Genomic DNA, 20,096 nt, shown 5'->3' with positions numbered 1-20,096 from the left:
GGACCTTTAAGCTTACTAATATTTCAAGTATTAATGTGGGTTTCAGTAAATAGTAGAATCTTAGTAAACATCTAAGATTTTAATACTTAACAGCTTTTTAAATGTGTTTCTTGGTGGTGGGACAGCAGTTTGCACCAATTCTATATAGAATGACCCAAATATGAAAGGAGAAAAGTTGCAATAAACAGAAAAATGTACTGCAACTAGTACACAGTATCAACCCAGGTGAAAATCAAGTGCAATTCCACAATGTACCTAAAGTGCTCTATTTCCACACACTAAATTTGTACCTAATATACTAAAAATTCTTCTTTAGTACTTCTTAAGAACATCTAAGCATACTCAAATGCTATTTTGGGACACCATGAAAAGGAACTGAAATGTGCTTTTAACATACTATCTCTGTATTAAAAATGTATTTAGTTACCACTTGTAGTACACTTGAGCCCACTAGTGTATGAAAGATTGGTTCAAGTATACTACAAGTGATAACCAAGATGTTCTTAGGATTATCTTAAGTATATTAAGTACAACATTTTGTAGTCAAATTAAACAGAGGGAAAATCATTTTATGCTAATCATTATTTTACTCAATCCAGTGATTTGTTAATTCCCTGACATTTCTTATTGTACAGTATACCAATCACATTTGACAATGTCTCAGGATACCTCATGCAAAGACACCCAAAAAATTCGGTGTATTGGGACCCTTCAGAAATCAACACATTTCTGCCATTTACAGCCATTGATATGATGTCAAATAAGATATAAAAGTATAGTTTTTTTGTGTGTGTATAAACAAATAGCACTTTATCGTTTTGTATAAGTTTTCTTAAAATGGAAAGATTTCATTTTAAGAGTTTTATTGGCTTGCACACAAACCTAATCTCAAGGTCAAACCATTAGCCTTACTGAAAGAACTGCCAAAGAATCAAGCATGTGAACAGGTGATAAGCGCTAGCAAACATTAGTAAAAATAATTTTTAAAACACTTCTGTGTTAGTGAATAAATATATTGATGTTTATTATATTATTGATTTTTTTTTTGTGTGTGAATAAATCATTAGGTGGGCTTATTTGGAACACATGCAGGCTCAAATGGTACAATTAAGCCCATGCCAGACTTTTGACTTTATTCATAAAATATCTTAATTTTACATTCTAAAGTGTACATCAACTAATTAATATATTTTCAAATGAGAGATAAATCTTGCATTTCAACAATTGCTTTTTCGAATAAACCATGTCAATATCTATGAAAAACACATCAACTTAGATTTTGGTGGGCTTATTGGGTAACTTACCCTTCTACATGAAAATAGAGCACTTTAGGTACATTATAGAAGTGCACTTTTTTCCATCTGTGAAGGCTGATATGTTCATCATTGTTAGTGCTTTGAGGGGTTAACACATATTTCCCACATCTATGTTTATTTCATACATTCAAGCACTGTTCTATATCAGTTGTACAGATGCTGGGACACTGCAGGCCTATTAGCTGAAGGCCCTTGACAGATGCTATAGATAAGGATGGTTTAATATTTTGTATGCATTTAAACTGTACACCATCAGACATTTACAGTGTGGTGCTTAAAATCTTATTTACCACAACATAAAACAGACTGCAAGGGCAAAGCATTTGCAGATGCACAAGGGAGAAGCTTGCCCTGTTATGATATACCCTGCAGGGTCCATGTGTACTTTCGTTGCTTTGATATTTTATAGGACATAACAGACAGTAATAGTCCCATTTTGTTTTATATTATACTACATTATTATGATAGATGTCTTCAGTGTGGTGCCTGAAAAGAGCAAGACCAACAAAATTTTGTGTTTCATTTCAATCAGGACAAAAAATTATTCACTTGTATATAATTTTCTCCATGTTTTACACTGTCCAGTAACAGTCTAGCAAACAAATTGAAGTCAAATGTCATGTGTGTCATCTTATGGCATCTACAGACTGTGCTACTACAGCAGTTTTGTAAGATCATTACAAATTTCACTGTGCAACATAGATCTACTAAACTTGGGTTCAACAAATATATAATTGTAATCTATGATGCAAGTTAATATATATGAATAAAACATCCTCATGTGTACTAAAAAAAAAAAAGAAAGAAGAAGAAACTAATTGGAATCCCACATACCGGTAGACATTTTAGAATTTTTAAGCCTCCATGGCATTTATGTTTTAGCACCATGTCACATTGATCAATACGCCCTTTCATGTTGCATTTTTATTGGCTAGTCAGTAGACATAGGTCATAGCAGCATTGTGAGATAGTCATCCTAAATTTATGACACTGTTAGAAAATTATCGCAGACTATCTTTGGTCGCAAGACCACGATAATGGCCGTTTTCACAGTATGACATAAGACCACCATTTAGGAGCCACGGCGAAAAGAAATTGGCAGGATTGTTTCACGAGGGTCATCTTTTGTGTAGGAAAGACTAAAATAGTACAATGTATCCACCTTTTTCTTCAACGTGGACGTAAGCCTATGGGTGAGACTTCTGTAACATTATCTGCTATAGGAAAATAACGAGAATAACATCAAACGGTAAATGGTAAAACTGATTGCACTACAAACCAGTGTGTTCATCATTAAAATAATACATTAAAATAATAGGGCAAGACATACCAATTTACAATATGAAGCAGCAAAATGAGCTGTTTTGTGCAGCTAAAAATAGCTGGATGCCGATGAGACCGGAAGCCAGACCCATAAAATGTATAAATGGCCTTCTCTTATGGGAAGAAAAAGGTGGATAGCCAGGCAATACAAGCAATGCAAAACTTGCAGATAAATTATAGCACATGTGCTTCCTGTTTCGTAAGAATTGTTGTGCCACAACAGAGATGCTATGCTGAATGTACCACATCAAAATGAGAGTTTGAATTCAGCGTCACCACTACTAAGCTTCCGATACGTCTTTATTGTTCTTAATGACGCTCAGGTGATGACATTTAATGTCCCCGACAACCCCTGTAGTCTCATTGACCACTTGTTAGCAGGAGAAGTAAATGTTTTTTTGTTTTTTGATCACAAAGGGCTATTACTGATGCATTTTATGTTATAGAATAAAACATGAAAATACAGTTGAAGTCAAAAGTTTACATACACTTGATTGTTAATACTGTGTTGTTACCTGAATGATCCACAGCTTTTTTGTTTGTTTTTTTGTTTAGTGATAGATGAGTCACTTGTCTGTCCTGAACAGTTAAACTGCCCGCTGTTCTTCAGACAAATCCTTCAGGTCTCTCTTTGGCTTTTCAGCATTTTTGTGTATTTGAACCCTTTCCAACAATAACTGTATGAATTTGAGATCCATCTTTTCACACTGAGGACAACTGAGGGACTCATATGCAACTATTACAGAAGGTTCAAACACTCACTGATGCTTCAGAAGGAAACACGTTGCATTAAGAGCCGGGGGTGAAAACTTTTTACATTTGAAGATCAGGGTAAATGTAACTTATTTTGTCTTCTGGGAAACATGTAAGTATCTGTAGCTTCTAAAGGGCAGTACTAAATGAAAAAAAATATTATATTTAGGCAAAATAAGATAAGTTAAATGTACACATCCTCACTCCCTTCAAAATTTTGCAACTCGGCTCGTAATGCATCGTGTTTCATTCTGGTAACAATCAAGTGTATGTAAACTTTTGAAAGGGTCATTTTTATAAATTCAACTATTATTTTCTCTTGTAGACTATATGTAAACATCTTTTATGTGAAATGTCTTATTCAGGTCAGTACTAAATAAACAATAACATAATTAACATTTGCAGATTCTGCATAGGGGTATGTAAACTTTAGACTTCAACTGTAAATTGAGGTTGTGTTAACCACAGACCTTATTTCAGACATTTACCTAAAAGCCTGTTCAAAAACCCACTGACTTGAGACAATGGAACTGGAAATGCTAAAATGCAACTAGAACAAAACAAGAAAGCATGGAAAAAGTGGACCTACTATGCATGATCTCATATGCACCACTTATCTAGATTATGCACCCATTTTATATATTTTCTGTGAGCATTCTACACTGAACAGAAAGGATGAGTCACTGTGGCGCTTTCAATTTACATTTACTGTATGTTTTATCGACTTACAGTAAAGAACAGATATAGTGGAAATGCCAATTTCTACTCTCAGTATCAAAGTATCAAGCTATAATCTTAGGTTTCAGAAATCAAAAAGAACTTCAAAACTCAAGAGTAGATGCAAATACACTGGTCATTTATGCCCTCCTTAATAAAAGAAAAGCACCTAGAAAGAAAAGTCAAACCCGCAAATTATTATATTTGCCAGTTAGTGACTGACAGTTACGCATGCTGCTACTATTACAAGTGACCTGCACAGACCTCCGCAAGGGCTGGATCGTGTTTTAGAGGTCAAGCCCCCTTGCCCCCCATCCCCTGTGCACAACACTGTATGACAACATAATAGTGTTTTAGTTGCAATAACAAACCAAAATATAACTAGCCTATGCAAATCAAGTGTCTTATAATAGCAAAATAGATACACTGCCCTCCAAAAATTTGGAAACGCCCTAGAAAAGTGGGGTTTTGGACAATATTGGCATGAATCCTTTTTAATTTGTGATAGTTTTGCACTGATAAGACATATTTTAATACATAAACAGTTTATACATAGAAAAAACTGAAATGTTTGATTCATCAAAATATCCACTATTAGCAGCCATTACAGCTGCTATTTATTTTATTAACATTGACTTGATATATTACTCTAAGCCTCCTGAAGGATTGCCCAAAGATGATTCACACTATGCTGATATCGTCCACACTTTGCCAGGGGTGTTTCCAAACTTTTGGAGGGCAGTGTAGATATAGGCCAAACCATAGAAATGACTTAATAATTCAGCCTGTTTTAAAGGTCCTCATGCTTGAACTGGCTTTTATTTGTCCAAGTGGTTTTGGACTTTATACTGTTTATTTACTAACTCCTAACACTTCAACTGCTGCTTTAATAGTATTCTATTTTTCCAAAAGTGTGATTAATTTAATTAAACTTAATGCATTCAACTTTTTAATTGGCAAATGATTACTGCACGTAAATTGACATTGGCTATAAACCAGAGATCCATGTGTTAACCCACCAAACATATAAATTATTAACTGAAGTCAATTGTGCAAGTCACTTAATTATTCAGAGACGCACAATGATCCTAATTCAGCCATTCTAAGTGAATAGCCAAATGCACGAGAGAAGGTCATCTTATCTCCTCGAGCAGTCCTTCACTAAGTGTAAACACGTTCTTATCGCGCGTATTCTACACTCAGCTGGTCACAAAGTTCACTAGTATGTTTACATAGCTATTATTTATTTGTAGCTAAAGCTAGAATAATCGGTAGGTTCGCCTATTTGTATAAACAGTGTATTTCAGCGTGTTCTAAGCAAAAAGCAGAGCTGAGCTTAAGGAACCGCCCTAAAGCCGGTGTTGTAACGTGATCTAACACACGAGGCTGTGAATCTCATGCTCGCTCATTCTCACTGCAGACTGTCGCGCAGGCTTTTCTGATCTAAGTGAGGAGCTACGACTCTTAAAATTACCCTTAGGCCCCAAGGGCAAATAATCACATATACATCATCTACTGCCAATATTTAATCCCGGTGCCATTTCGGACTTTCAACATGGGAAAGAAGCTCGCGACATGGACGCTTCTAGCGGTCTTTTCTCTGCTGGTAGTGAAAGGTAAGCGCTGCGCCCCTCTTTGTTGAACCCGGTGCCATGCCTACTTAATCATTTTTGTCGGCACCGTAGGCAAGCATTGATTTAAAGCATTTAGACTCTGACTTTTATGTCGCCTCCATTTTTATGGAAAACACCGGGTGCAGGAATCACATAAATCACCGTGTTTGAGTTGCGTTTTAACATCTGTCTGGGTCTGGATCATCTGTCTGGGTCGAGCCATTGCTACGGCGCTGTGCATGACATCCTGTGAGGCTCAACAAATGATGTTCATCTATAAAAGCGAAAAATTAAATCAAGTTTTTAAATGTTGGGTTTATTGCGGGGTGAGACAGGTTAAATACGCCCGTTAAGCATATTAATGAGGCTGAGAGGAATATTACTGTTCTTGTCTATTGAATATTAAGTGCATCACTAATCGCTTGTATGTTTCCACTTGCGCAAGGATGCATTTAGGACTATTTAAGATATTATGAATAAATTTGGTTTCTTTATTGAACAACATATCGTATTCACATTTAAGCGTCAATAACTGAGGTGTATTTTGATTATGTTTAGCTTATTCTATAAATTAACATCGTCGTGTATTTTAAATTAAAATATTAATGCTGTGCCACAACTTGTAACATTTGACCAATTCATGGTGTTTTGCAGCCCTCATTTACGTTTTCCAACGGCTTTAATCATTATATCTGGGCTTGAAAAAACTAAACTAAACAAAACAGTTCAGTACTGGCTGAAAATAAATATATTCACAGAACAATATAATTTCCAGTCTCCCCATCCTAGCACGGTACAGGTAGCCTACGTTGGGAGGCTTGGAGTCAGGGCGCATGCGCATAAGAAGCCACAATGCGCCCAGGTACAGCATAGGAGTTTGGATTTTTTTGGAGACTGCGGAAGATAGGAAGATACCATCATTTTATGACGGGGGGACAGTCCCCCCTCTGTTGGTGTGAGGCACACACCAGCACAATGTCAAAGGATTCCATGCTTGTATGAGCAAAGTCATGTAGGCGTTTAAAAAGAGTGACTTCCTTTTCTGACAAAGACTACTTTCAATATTGTATAGAAGCATAGATGTGCCCTCCATGTTGTATTGTATAAAAATCCCCTTACCCACTACTGAAATGAATGAGGAAAGCCAGCGTCTGCAGTTCTGGCAGAGGTAAACGGCCCCTCCCCCTTTTCCTCTCAGCCACACCCCTTTGAGGTATATGTAATTAGATACATGTTTACACTCCCTTACCTAAAAACTCATTGGATATTTATGATGAGCATATTGTTTTACTATTGTTTTAGGTGTTAGGTTCATGTTTTGAAATGTTTTCATTTGAATTCCAATATATTTGTCTTTAATCTGCAATCTGTATAATCACTAAAACCCAAAATTAAAATATATTAACTAATGTACTCCATTTAAACCCGTAGGTCACTATTGTAAAGGGGAAAAACATTAGATAGATGAACTGCTGTAACATGACATATTGATCACAACAGTGTGCGAGTGCTGAGCTGGCTTTGGCAGCACTGCATGAGGGGTAACTGTTGCTTTTAGCTTTTAGCTAAACTTAATTTGCACAAAGACAACCTATAACTGAACAAGAAAAAAAAGGCAGGAAGAGGGATTTAGAAAAAGACAGTGGGATAGACATTAGAAGAGACAGATAAAGAAATATAGATGTTTAAGACTGACCCCTGTGGAGTGTTGCACCACTTTATCTGTGACCCAGTGCTAAAAATATATGGTAGACACGCATTGCATAAGACATGGAGAGCTGAGTCTGGCTTACTACAGAGGAACCATTTAGAAATGTACTACCAAAAATGACACATTAGGAAAGAATCTTGAAAAAAAAAAAACATCTTTGTTTTGTAGTACATCAGCACAAAAGATTCTTTGTCCCTTTGTGCTTGAAGAATGCATTGCTAAACTGTCATTTTCTTGTCTTTGTTAAAATCCAGGAATGCAGTGGCACTATTGAGGAATTTGTATCATAAAGAGTCTTTGGTAAAGCTGGGCATCAGATCCAGTTTTAGCATTAGCATCCATTAATCATCTGAGATTTTTATTATGGTACCGCATACTGCGAGTACTGCAGTCAAAATAAGAATATTACAGGACTTGGATGATGCAAAAAACAAAAGTATGCATTTATATGTATATTGGCACGGCTGGAGTACCTTATTACTTTTATAAAACGGTTAACACAAAATACAAATATTAAAACCAAAATGAATGTATTGATGTGTTACTTTTTTAAAAAGTAAATTCATTAAATGCTTTTCTTTTGCTAAAAAATCGTTCTTGACAGTGACAGTAAATGTCTGTAACAAGCCACAACTTGGAGCTTAAACAGAATTTTGTTTGCAAGCATCATTACTGTGTAAACTGATGGACATACAGCATCATGTCTAAAGCTAAAAAAACGAATAAATACAGTAATATTTCCTTCACACTTTGGAAACTGTGGGCTTCCACACAAACATCAAGGTATCTCCTGTATGAGAAGACTTCCTTTGACAGCAGAGTGTGTGAGCTCTAAAAATTAAAGATGAATGACGCAACATAACGCATCAAGGGTCTCATAATTCATTACCGAAGTAATAATCAGTTAATTTAGCTAAAATAAAGAATACATGGAATGGTTTTGACGCTATATTGATTGTTTATGTTGCTTAGGGTGTTGTACAAAGTAGTACGGAGAACTGAATAAAACATAGCTGTTGACCAATCAGAATCAAGGACTGGAACTAACTGTTTTATAATTTCTTTTATGCACATATGTAGTTTGTGTTCAGGCATGATTTACATAACATATTACATGCTTTTTCATTATTTAAATACGTATTTGGTATATGCCTATGCTTGAATTGCACAAATATTTTGTGAATGTTTCTGTGTGTCTTTCAGGAATAAGTCAAGATCTGGACTTGGCAGATGCATTTGACGACGAAGAACCAAGTGAGTATGACAATTATGTTAATGAAAATTCTTGGCCAAATTCTTTTTACTTTTATTTACACCAAAAATATTTAGGTGTAGTGTCAGATGGCTTTCATTTTGTATTTTAAATGACCTTTCTTTTTTTAATTCTCCAGCTGCCCCACCACCTAAAGTGGACCCAGCGGGTGGTGCAGGAGGAGCAGGTGAGAGTATTCATTGTTTGTTGTAATTAATATCACTGTAATAAGCAGAGCAAATGCTGTTAAATGAGCTTTCAAAAATTAAATGATGCAGTCATTTATTAGCTTATGTGACTTACTGACAATGAAAAGAATTGAATACCTTATTTAAAATAAAATTATGTTAATTTGTTCAACAGAGAAACCCAGTCTTAAACCTGTTAAGCCCACAGTCAAGGAACCAGCAAAGCCCAAGCCCAAACAAACAGGTGAGAGGCACTTAATATATCCCAGATGCTTGTTCTGCTTGAGATGAACATGAAGCAAATCTCCATACTAATTTTCTTCTATAACCACTGGAGCTATTAACATTTTCGAGTGCTAAAACACACAGGTTTTGTGTCTTGTGTTATGATGAGTCAGCAGGACATTTACTCTGACAGAAAGCTCTTACAGCTCATATATTTGTATCTATGTGTGTGGTGCAGTTTAGATTGGGGAGTAGCCTATTTTGAACATTAAAGAATGTATACCATAAAGAAATTCCTGTATTTTGGTGCTTACTAATCAGTCTTCATCATAGGTTTGAATACCCAGCACCCTCTGTATGTGAACTGCTTTACAATACTAACATATTAACTAACCTTCACTAACAGAGGAGACATACACTGATTATTTTGACGCCACCATTCGGCCAGGCCTGTTGCCCCGAACACCCCCTAGTCCTCTCCGAACCTCTGTTCCCCCTCGGAAAGCCCAGTCTGGTTTGTACAGTGTCGTCAGTTTCCCTGTAGATCCGTCCATCGTGTTTGTGTCCGTGTCTGTTTGCATGTAGATATGTGTATTCAAAGCAAGTTTAAAAGTGGGATGAAAGGCCAAAATTATTAGATTTATAGTTAAACAGTATTGACTTTTGATTGAGCCTAGTAATTTATGCGATCATGGATTGTTTAGCATCATTTTCTATAATGATCTGAATGTTCTTCCATATTCAGACGAAACAGAAGTCACTATAATAATGCTTTAGCTAGTACTCATGTGATGCAAATTATTATAAAATTACAGGAGCTAAAATAAGTAATTGCTACAAGCACATTTTCTGGTGAATGTCAACTCAAGTCCTTCTGTAAACTTATCCAGCGTGTCTCACACCCCAATACCACAGCACATTATGATCATATTTTTTACATTTGTTAGTATTGTCATCTTGTCTTGTGAGATTGTGCGTCTATCTTCACTGCGTAAGGCTAAGTTTACTAGTACATTTTCATTTTAAAACAACTTCTGCTACAGTTCCACCTGTCGTTTACACTACTCTGGTGTTTTTGACCCTCGAAAACTGAGACTTTCGAAAACATAGCAGACCTATAGTTTGAAAACTCTGGGGATGCCTTTTAGTGTAAATGGACCAAAATGGAGACTTTTGAAAATGATGACGTGGTTGCTCGCATTTGCTCTGCTTATCTCTGAAAACCTCGTAAACAATGCATGCCCAGTGTGCATGAATGGTCATGTTACACGCATTTTCAGTTGTGATCGTTTCTGAAATGCAGTGAAAACACCAGTGTAGACAAGGATCGTTTTCATTTTTAAATGCTGTTTTAAAAACGAAAACGCACTAGTGTAAACAGCCGTAAATGTGAAGCATTTACACACAAACCATCTGTTTTTTATAGTCACTTAGCCATGTTAAAATAACAGTTGGTACTGTGTATATTTCATTTGTTATGTAATGAGTAATTCTTTTGGCTGATAGGTCCTGGGGACTTCGATCTTTCAGATGCCCTGAACCCCGACAATGACATCAAAGGGAAGGGCAAAGACTCTGGCAAAGGCGGTATGTATTTTTCTGTTTACCTTCTTTTACTTTTCTCCATATTTTATTTTTTGCAATTTAGCAGTTCTGTCAGACAACTTTAAAGGATTAGTTCACTTCCAGAATAAACAATTCCTGATAAGGAAGATGTTCATGCCTTTCTTTCTGAAGTCAAAAAATGAAATGAAGGTTTTTGAGGAAAACATTCCAAGATTTTTCTACATATAGTAGACTTCAATGGGACTAAATGGGTTAAAGGTCCAAATTGCAGTTTTAATGCAGCTTCAAAGGTCTTTACCCAATCCCAACTGAGGAAAAGGGATCTTATCACAACGATTGATCATTTTCTAAAAAAAAAAAAAAAAAAAAAAAAAAAAAAAAAAAACCATTCTCATTCAGTCAGCACTTCCGCCTATGACCTTTCCAACATGACTATGTAATGTGTGAGATTGGGCTGGTGCAAAATGTGCATTTCTGGTTAAAAAGTATATACATTTTTATTTTTTCAGAAAATGTTCTATCGTTTTGCTAGATAAGACCCTTATTCCTTGGCTGGGATTGTGTAGAGCCCTTTGAAGCCGCACTGAATCTGCAATTTGGGCCCTCAACCCATTAGGTCCCATTGAAGATCACTATATAGAGAAAAAATCCTGGAATGTTTTCATCAAAAAGAACATCTTAGATGAATTTTTATTCTGGAAGTGAACTAATCCTTTTTCAGTAATAATGTAATTTCATAGAAATAATGCTGGCTTTAGGGTTTCAACATAAATCTGCCGCAGAGCAGAATCTAAAACCTCTGGATAGAAGTATCCCGCTAAACTTGTTGCAATATAAAATAACTCATTTGGCTTACGCCAAAATAAATTGCTTTATCAAAGCAGACTTTGTTCTACAATCTTAAGAGAAAAGGAAATGGTGAGCTGAAATAAAAGCTTTCCACTCATGACACTGTCTCTCCAAAAAGAGATGTGAAAGCGCAAAAACAGTGCAGAAAATTAAGACGAAGGGCCATCTGTTTGCTATTGAAACATCACATTTTGTCCACCATTATTCATTTTGTACATTTTCTTTAAAAAAAACTGTGTAATCTTGACGGTCAAAGGCATAGCCAAAGGAAATCACACAATAAAGTCAATAATATCGCTCTTACAGTCTATCACTGGAAAACTTAGGCTACTATGTTGCTAGTCAGTGTGGATTAACCCAAGCTAGCCAGGCTTGATGGCATCTCCTATCCCTGCCAGATAAAGACCTCGGCGGAGGAGGCCGTGATGACGGCAAACCCAATAGCAGAGGTGGAACTAGTGGTAAGAAATAGAGTAACAGCTTGGGAAACCCATTCTGCCACCCTCTTCCTCTCTTAATCTTCTTGGCTGGAAAAAACCCCCTTTGTACCCACAAATCGAAGCTGATCTCACATTATTAAACTCCAATTGCTGTCTGATTTCAGGTCAAGGCTTTTTAGAACTGATGCATTAACCTAGTGATCACCATGGCTCCTGATCGCTTGCATCTTGACTTTGCATGCATTTTGGTTTAAATCAACCAGATTTCTAATTTCATTGCTTCCTCTAGAGCAGTAGGGCTGGGTATTGATACAGATTTAATGATTCGATTTTGATTGATTGATTCATTTTCTCGACTTGATAACATTCAATTCTGATCTCGATTTAATTTAATATGTTAATTTTGAAATATTTTATGTCTATTTCATATATGTGACCCTGGACCACAAAACCAGTCATAAGGTTAAATTTTACAAAACTGAGATATATACATCATATGAAAGCTCAATAAATACACTTTCTATTGATATATGGTTTGTTAAGATAGGACAAAATTTGGCCAAGATACATCTAGTTGAAAATCTGGAAACAGAGGGTCCAAAAAAAGCCTAAATATTGAGAAAATCACCTTTAAAGTTCTCCAAATTAAGTTCTTAACAATGCATATTACTAATCAAATTACATTTTGATATATTTATAGTAGGAATTTTACAAAAAAAATTTCATGGAACATGATTTTTACTTAATTTGCTAATGATTTTTGGCATAAAAGAAAAATCAATAATTTTGACCCATACAATGTATTTTTGGCTATTGCTACAAACATACCCCAGCGACTTAAGACTGGTTTTGTGGTCCAGGGTCACATATGTGTATTACATATTTAAAATATTAACACAATATTGTCTCTGCTTTCTAATTTGGTTGTCGATATACAATCATTATTAAAATGGTGGGTTTTGTTTAAATATCCATTTATTCAAATATCTATTGCATAATTGCAATATCAATGTGGGTTAAATAAAATATGATAAATATTAATATAGTGCATATATTTATCAAAACACTCCTATTTAGAGCTATTTCTTTCTAAATATGAGCCATGGACATTAAATGGGTTTTTTGAGTGATTGCATGAGACATGATACATTTCAGTAAGTTGTACTGTCTTACAACGTACCTTTTAATGACAATTTGTTAATTTCGTGCTATAACTTGTAGTAAAGTGGGCGAGTTGAACTGCAAGTCAAGAGCTTGTCAGAAGAATGCGTTGTATCTTCGTGCAAGGTAAACAAGGGAGCGCCATCTAGAGGAGAATACTGGTAATAATAGGACTCACATTAAGTACAACCAGTAGTATAGTATATTAAACGTTTTGTGGAAATAAACACAGAAAAACTTTGATTTGTCTCAAGAAACAATATTAAATTAAATGATTTTTTTGGCCCAGCCCTAGTCGGCAGCTCAGCTTTCAGTTTCCTGCAGTGTTGGGAGTGCTGGGCTTTTCCTCTTTTGGGGTCACAAACGCTTCACCTTTATTAGATCACTTTGGGTCCTGACTGATTTTCTAACTTCGCAGGTAGTCAATTCTCAGACGACGACCTTTTGGATGTGGGCAATGATAACTCCTACAAACCTGACAAAGGCAAAGGTGAAAAACTTAAACTGCCTGACAGATCCTCACATTGTAGGGCATGTCAAATAAATCAATGATTGGCCTACTGTAGGAGTGTCATTTGAAATGTTAATCTTTCCACAGGTGGAAAAGGTGGAAGTAGTGCCGGAAGCAGTGGTGGTGATTTGGATCCTGCTGATGAAAATAACTACGGTAAGATTGTGTTAAATAGTATTTAGGGCTATTAGAACAACACATTGTAAAGCGTATGCTAATTTGATCTAGATCAATCTTTTAATAGCACCAATGTGTTCATTCATAGACACCATGGCTGAGACTGGAACCATCGCTGGTATTGTGAGCGCTGTTGCTATGGCTCTGGTTGGTGCAGTGAGCAGCTACATTTCCTACCAGAAGAAGAAGTTTTGCTTCAGCATACAGCGTAAAGATAAACATATTTTCTTCTCAATTGTACCACATGGCTTGTATTATTTCATTTGCTCATTATCATGTGGTTCATCTCTCCACAGAGAGTCTAAATGCAGATATGGTGAAAGCAGATGCCCCAGATGCTGTAGTTGCACAGGAGCCACAAGGTATTGACCCCATTTATGTTGCATTTGTGAGGCAAATGTCTTCATTTAACTTTTTTTGGCCAAATTTAAAAGGTAAATTTGCAGATTTTTAAACAGCTTAAGTATAAGTAATGAACGATGTACGTTATTTTTCCATGTTACTTCCACAATATCACAATTATTTGCCAAAAGTTCATACTTCCCCCATCTTGCCAGTGGTGAATTTAATTTTTTATTTCCGTTTATATTCATCTATGTTGTTATTTATTCATTCTGTTCACCTTCTAAACAATTGTGATCTAAAGCCCAAAGTATACTTTGTTTTTGAACACATACGCTAGCGTATACATACAGTCGAATGGGTAGCTTTTTAAAGTAAAAGTATGTGCGGTTACAAAAATTTGGTGGTGTGCATACTGTATACACATACTATACTAATGACGAAATTTGCATCATGCAGTGTACACTGACCTTCGCATGTGCGCAAAAATGAAGTATACTTTGGACTTTAGACTGACACTTAGCAGCGTGGTTGTAGTATGACACAAAAAAGTTTTTGGTTATGGATGCTATTGTTTAATTACCCTATTCGTTAGCACATTTATCACATACAATTTATGTGTTGTTAATAGAAAAACGCTCCAGTCAATTTAGTCCTAATTTTGGACCAGATTTACTTACTGCTTGTGCTAGCGCAAACTGTCTTCTGGTGTTAAAATAGTACCGTCAGGATTTACTAAAGATGTGCAGTGAAGAATTAGCACTGAAAAGGCATGGACACTTAATTTATGGGAGGAGAGTATTAAAATTAATCAATGGGATTTACTAACATTTGCGCTCGTCAAATTATTATTTACACCCAAAAAAGCATGTCTTAAAGCAGGCAGTAATTTGTGCTGCTCTTAGTAAATTGAACTGGTCATTATTAAAATTATCTGGCTGCGTCTGTTTTCTTCAATGTGCGGATTGTCAGTAAGGGTGTGTTCACACTTGTCATGTTTGGTTTAATTAAAACGAACTCTGGTGCAACTGCTCTGGAAGTGTGGTTCATTTGAGTAAATGTGAACGCTGCTACCTGAACCTGGTGCGCACCAAACAAACAAACTCTGTTGCGGTTTGAATGAAATATGAACGCAACAAGGACCAAATACTTCTAAACTTTTGAAAACGTTGTAGACCCCATTTTAGTTCGCGTTTCAGTGTAAACAGACCAAAACGGAGACTTTTGAAAACAATGGCGTGGCTGCCCACATTCTCTTTGCGTATCCTTGATGACCATGTAAACAATAACATCATGCTTGTTGCTGTACCCATAGATATGTACAGTCGTGGCCAAAAGTTTTGAGAATTACATAAATATTGGAAATTCCAACAATCCAACAACAGTTTGGTGAAGATCAATGCATTTTCCAGCACGATGGAGCACCGTGCCATAAGGCAAAAGTGATAACTGAGTGGCTCGGGGACCAAAACGTTGAAATTTTGGGTCCATGGCCTGGAAACTCCCCAGATCTTAATCCCATTGAGAACTTGTGGTCAATCCTCAAGAGGCGGGTGGACAAACAAAAACCCACTAATTCTGACAAACTCCAAGAAGTGATTATGAAAGAATGGGTTGCTATCAGTCAGGATTTGGCCCAGAAGTTGATTGAGAGCATGCCCAGTCGAATTGCAGAGGTCCTGAAAAAGAAGGGCCAACACTGCAAATACTGACTCTTTGCATAAATGTCATGTAATTGTCGATAAAAGCCTTTGAAACGTATGAAGTGCTTGTAATTATATTTCAGTACATCACAGAAACAACTGAAACAAAGATCTAAAAGCAGTTGAGCAGCAAACTTTGTGAAAACTAATATTTGTGTCATTCTCAAAACTCTTGGCCACGACTGTATAAGTAGATGCCCCTTTCAACCGCTCCAAGCACGCCCTCCATCTAAACAATAGGGCATCTACCTATACATATCTATGGTTGTACCTGCATGAATGGTCATATGACATGCGTTTTTGGTTGTGTAGATGGAGATCGGTTCTGAAACAGAGAAAATGCTAGTGTAGACGAGGATCGTTTTCTTTTTAAAACGTTTAAAAAAGAAAACACACTAGTGTAAACAGGGTCTAACACACCTTTTGTTTGGGTTGTTCAGTGAATTCCGTCACGAAAGATATGTCATTCAACCAGACCAAAAATGCCAGTGTGAAAGGGAAGCAGACCAGGACCAAATGTATCATTTTCCTTTTTGCTCCAGACCAAATTAACCGAACTACAAGTGTGAACACACCCTAAATCACATGCAGAATTTTCCCCTCCCATCAGTGCTTTTATGGAATTGTGCTCTAACGCTAATTTGGCCTGTTTAGTAAATCTGGCCCTTGGTCTTTTAACTTAATTTAGTCCTGAAGTTGTGATCTGTTTATATTTGTATTTATACACTTAATAGAATGATTGATAATTATGTTATTTTCCTTCCTACTGCAGTTCAACAAACTCTTCTCCAGCCTCCCAACGCTGAGCCGCCCACAGAGGAAAATGTGGTGTAAACTGAAATGCAACACCCAAACTGAAGAGGGCGCAGTACTAAATCGTTGTTCTCCAATTTGAATGCCACTGTATTTCCTAGCACATTTGCACCAGAAGGCCCTTTTTGAAGTACCAACGTGACTGTTTAAATCAACCTTAAACATAGTGTAATCATTTTTTTAAATTCTATTTTAACTGTTCACATGCAACAATGTAGTAAGCCTGTTTGCAATAATATTGCTATGAAATGGAAAACACCTAACAATGAAATTTAGCATAATCTTCTGTGTCCCAAGAAATCACACTTGGGGCTTTTTACTGAGGCACATACAAAGAGTCCCACACATACTGCGCTACAGATTTTTTTGTTTGTCAATTTAGCTCATCATTCCTATTGTGCACAAATGCATATTAATGAACACTGATAAGTGTGATTAATCCAAGGTTTACAAAAACAGCTGATTGGATAATCATAGAAATACGCTTTTAAAAGGTCAAGACTGTTTTCCTTAAGATTTCACAGCAAGACGGGCTTAACAGATCAGCTGCTGTGAAATCTGCAATTGAAAAAAAAAGATGAAGGATTTGTGAAGGTTATTTTGTTTGAACATGATCTGTATATATTTGCCTTGCTTTCACAGAGCAGTGTGAAAAGATTGTTCCACATATATGCAGGTTTTTGTGTCTTAGCAAACTTTTTACTAGAGTGACTTTTGAGGTAAAAAAAAAAAAAAAAAAGACGAACAACTGAAGTCAAAAACTAACCAACAGCTGCTTTCTTCTAATTTGCTTTAAACAAAAAAAAAAGTGAAACGATGACTAAAATGGGTATAACTGTGAAGATGTGACGTGTGTTGATGAAGAAGCCGTGTTGACTGCTTTTGTGCGTGTTAGTTTGGATGTCAGTGGTTGCGATTCCTTCTTTTGAGGAATAGTTTGACTCGGCGGGATCAGAATCAGTAGATACATTAGCGTGAAGTAACTCGTGGGTGGAAGTAACCGGCGTTTTGTGTTTTCATGTTAGCGCAATACTTAAGCAGTGTAGTAGCTCTCGTATCGCTAATTCTGATCCATTGCCTTTTGTGGGGTTTTAAGGGATTAATGTGCTTGTATATCGCATACCGTTTCCAAGTTTGTACTCAAACCGTTGTATCAGTGTATCTCTATTTACACTTGTAGCAGTAAATGTACATAAATGTTTGTGCCCCCCACTCTTTTTTGGATTACGGGGAGTAGTTTTACCGCCCTAGCTTAGTGTTTGTATCGTTTGTAGCATGTTTGAGCTTTAGCTTCGAGACTTTTTAGAAACCTGTTACACCTTAATGAGTCCCTAGCTGCTTTCCCGTTTTGCTAATTTCCCCTTTTCATTCGGCGTTTGTGCCACAGAACTTGACCAGATGCTTCTGATTTGGAAGCTCACCATCTAGATGTGCAAGTAGAACTAGCAAAACCGGATTAAAAAGCGGCTTAATCCTTACCATCCTCTCCCTCACTTGAGATGCTCCAGATTTTCCTGTAGCTGTTGTTTTTCACTGTGAATTCAGGTGCACCTTTGTAACCCCCAACCCAAGCCCTCGCCAATGGTGCTTTCCTTCCCCAATGCCTTACCACGCTAACATTAGGGAAGACACGCTAGCTTGCTAACACAGCACTAACAGTCACGACCGTTAGAAGGGCTGCCTCACGTGAATGTCTACAAACTAGACGTACTAGGTTATGTACGTTGTTCCAGTTTAAAGGTGTGGTCACGTTCTCTGAAATTTCGCGGGCAAAAATGCTGACTGAAAATTCAAACAAGCCAAACAGTAAATGTGACCTCACCTTAACACTCTATTGCAGTTTGAACACATCTCAAATATTGTTAACTCACACGCCCGAGATAACTATAACATATTTACAAGTCTTGTGAATGGCAATGATGTCAAAGACATATCGGCGCAGAATGTTGCCTGGTACTTCCTTCAAAAGCGCGTCCTACCAAGGCTTTTGTACAGTATCTGGAGTGAAAACCAACCAAGAGAATGTTAGCTGAATGTAACTCTTTTTACTGCTTTGGCTACCAGAACAATGTAGCTTTTTTGGTGCTACACTGTCGTGTCAGAAATGAAGAACACCAAAGATGTGATGGTTTTGCCTTTTTGCATGTTCTTTGACTTTGGTGTGAGTCTAGTGATCCAGTGGAATGAATTTGAAACAGCTGAGTGAAAGATACAACAGTCTCGATTAAGGCAAATGTGGAAATTCACAAGTGTCTTGAACATTTTCGACAGCGTCATCGCCTGTTTCTGTTGAACTGCTTCCAGATTTGTTGCTTGGACGCATTTATGTGACTGTTAAAACCTCCCTAGTTTCTTCAATTGACCATCTACATTTCTGGGTACTAGTAGTTCATATGGTGGATGTTCGCATTTGTGAGGATCTCTGGGCTCTCTGGTGTCGTTCGGCCAGTATAGTTGCAATTTTGTCAAAACAAAGGGTGTACGCGCTGAACTGTACAGATGTGCATGTTTTGGATTCTAGCTGTAGATATTAAAGGTTTTTCTTGTGTACTGGGTTTATTTATTAACTTGAAACATTTGTTATTGGGACATACGTTTCTGAAGTGTCTTGATTTGCACTGCCAGTTTAGTTCTTGCATCATGGTACTGCCACAGATCAGGCTGAAATGCTGCAGGTTTATCTGTCATTGAATGAATTGAATTTCGGCTTTGATGCGAACCTCAGAATATTGACTTTCGGCAAAAACCCTCAGTTTATATCAGTGCCTGCTCACTCAAAAACAGACTGTGATGAAAACACAATTAATTACACAGATAGCAACGGGCAATCCTCTTCCAGACATTTTAATATTCAAATGTACTCAAATTTTACTCTGTATCTCACTGGTTATACTTGGTGGTAAAAGATCAGCATAAAGAAACCCAATAATAAACAATTTATCTTGTCTTTGATTCCTTCCTATTTATTTTTTTTCAAGTCAGGTTGCAAGTGTAACGAGTCAATTTACAGTGCCTTGCAAAAGTATTAATACCCCTTAATTTTTTTTTCACGTTTTATGTTTCTGGCTTATGTTAAACTGCTTTAAATTACTATTTCCCACATCAATCTAATCTCTATACACTATAATGGCAAAGCAAAAAAACTGGTTTTTCACATCTTTGCAAATTTATTCAAAATAAAAAACATAAATGATTCCATTGCATAAGTATTCATACCGTTATCTGGGACAGTTGAAATTTAGCTCAGGAGGCAAATTCAATTGAATGGGTATGATTTGGAAAAAAAAGCCTGTGGGGCTCAAACATTTCTGGAGAAACCTTAAAATGTGTGTCTACCCCTATCCAACCTGACAGAGCTTGAGAGGTGGAGAGGTCTAGTGGTGAGCTGAAGAATGGCAGATAATTGCCAAATGCAGATGTGCAAAGCTTGTCGCAT

At 36.6% G+C, this 20,096-nt stretch overlaps 1 protein-coding gene across 4 annotated transcripts; it reads left to right on the top strand.

Moving 5' to 3' along the window:
* The first annotated feature begins 5,447 nt into the window (after positions 1-5,447).
* On the top strand, positions 5,448-19,612 carry LOC141331257 (CD99 antigen-like protein 2). Of its 4 annotated transcripts, XM_073836247.1 has the most exons (12): positions 5,449-5,725; positions 8,637-8,687; positions 8,825-8,872; positions 9,049-9,117; positions 9,505-9,612; positions 10,605-10,685; positions 11,912-11,974; positions 13,533-13,604; positions 13,713-13,781; positions 13,891-14,010; positions 14,099-14,164; positions 16,620-19,612. In XM_073836247.1, the coding sequence occupies exons 1-12, from the start codon at positions 5,665-5,667 to the stop codon at positions 16,679-16,681; spliced, it is 870 nt and encodes a 289-aa protein (XP_073692348.1). In that variant the 5' UTR covers positions 5,449-5,664; the 3' UTR covers positions 16,682-19,612. The 4 variants fall into 4 exon arrangements, with proteins under 4 accessions (XP_073692350.1, XP_073692348.1, XP_073692352.1 ...); XM_073836249.1 differs by lacking the exon at positions 9,505-9,612 and having other exon boundaries at positions 5,448-5,725; XM_073836248.1 differs by lacking the exon at positions 11,912-11,974 and having other exon boundaries at positions 5,461-5,725.
* The last annotated feature ends 484 nt before the right edge of the window (positions 19,613-20,096 follow it).

The sequence above is a fragment of the Garra rufa genome, chromosome 3, assembly GCF_049309525.1.
Source record: "Garra rufa chromosome 3, GarRuf1.0, whole genome shotgun sequence".
NCBI classification, from domain to species: Eukaryota; Metazoa; Chordata; class Actinopteri; order Cypriniformes; family Cyprinidae; genus Garra; species Garra rufa.
This window is presented reverse-complemented; position numbering and strand designations above follow the sequence as displayed.

What these genes read in the sequence shown, in the direction of transcription:
- LOC141331257 (XM_073836247.1), top strand. Translation starts at nt 5,665, where the DNA reads ATGGGAAAGAAGCTCGCGACATGGACGCTTCTAGCGGTCTTTTCTCTG. An exon ending in ATTTGACGACGAAGAACCAA is followed by an intron (nt 8,688 to 8,824) that starts GTGAGTATGACA and finishes TTAATTCTCCAG; the next exon opens with CTGCCCCACCACCTAAAGTG. An exon ending in GTTTTGCTTCAGCATACAGC is followed by an intron (nt 14,011 to 14,098) that starts GTAAAGATAAAC and finishes ATCTCTCCACAG; the next exon opens with AGAGTCTAAATGCAGATATG.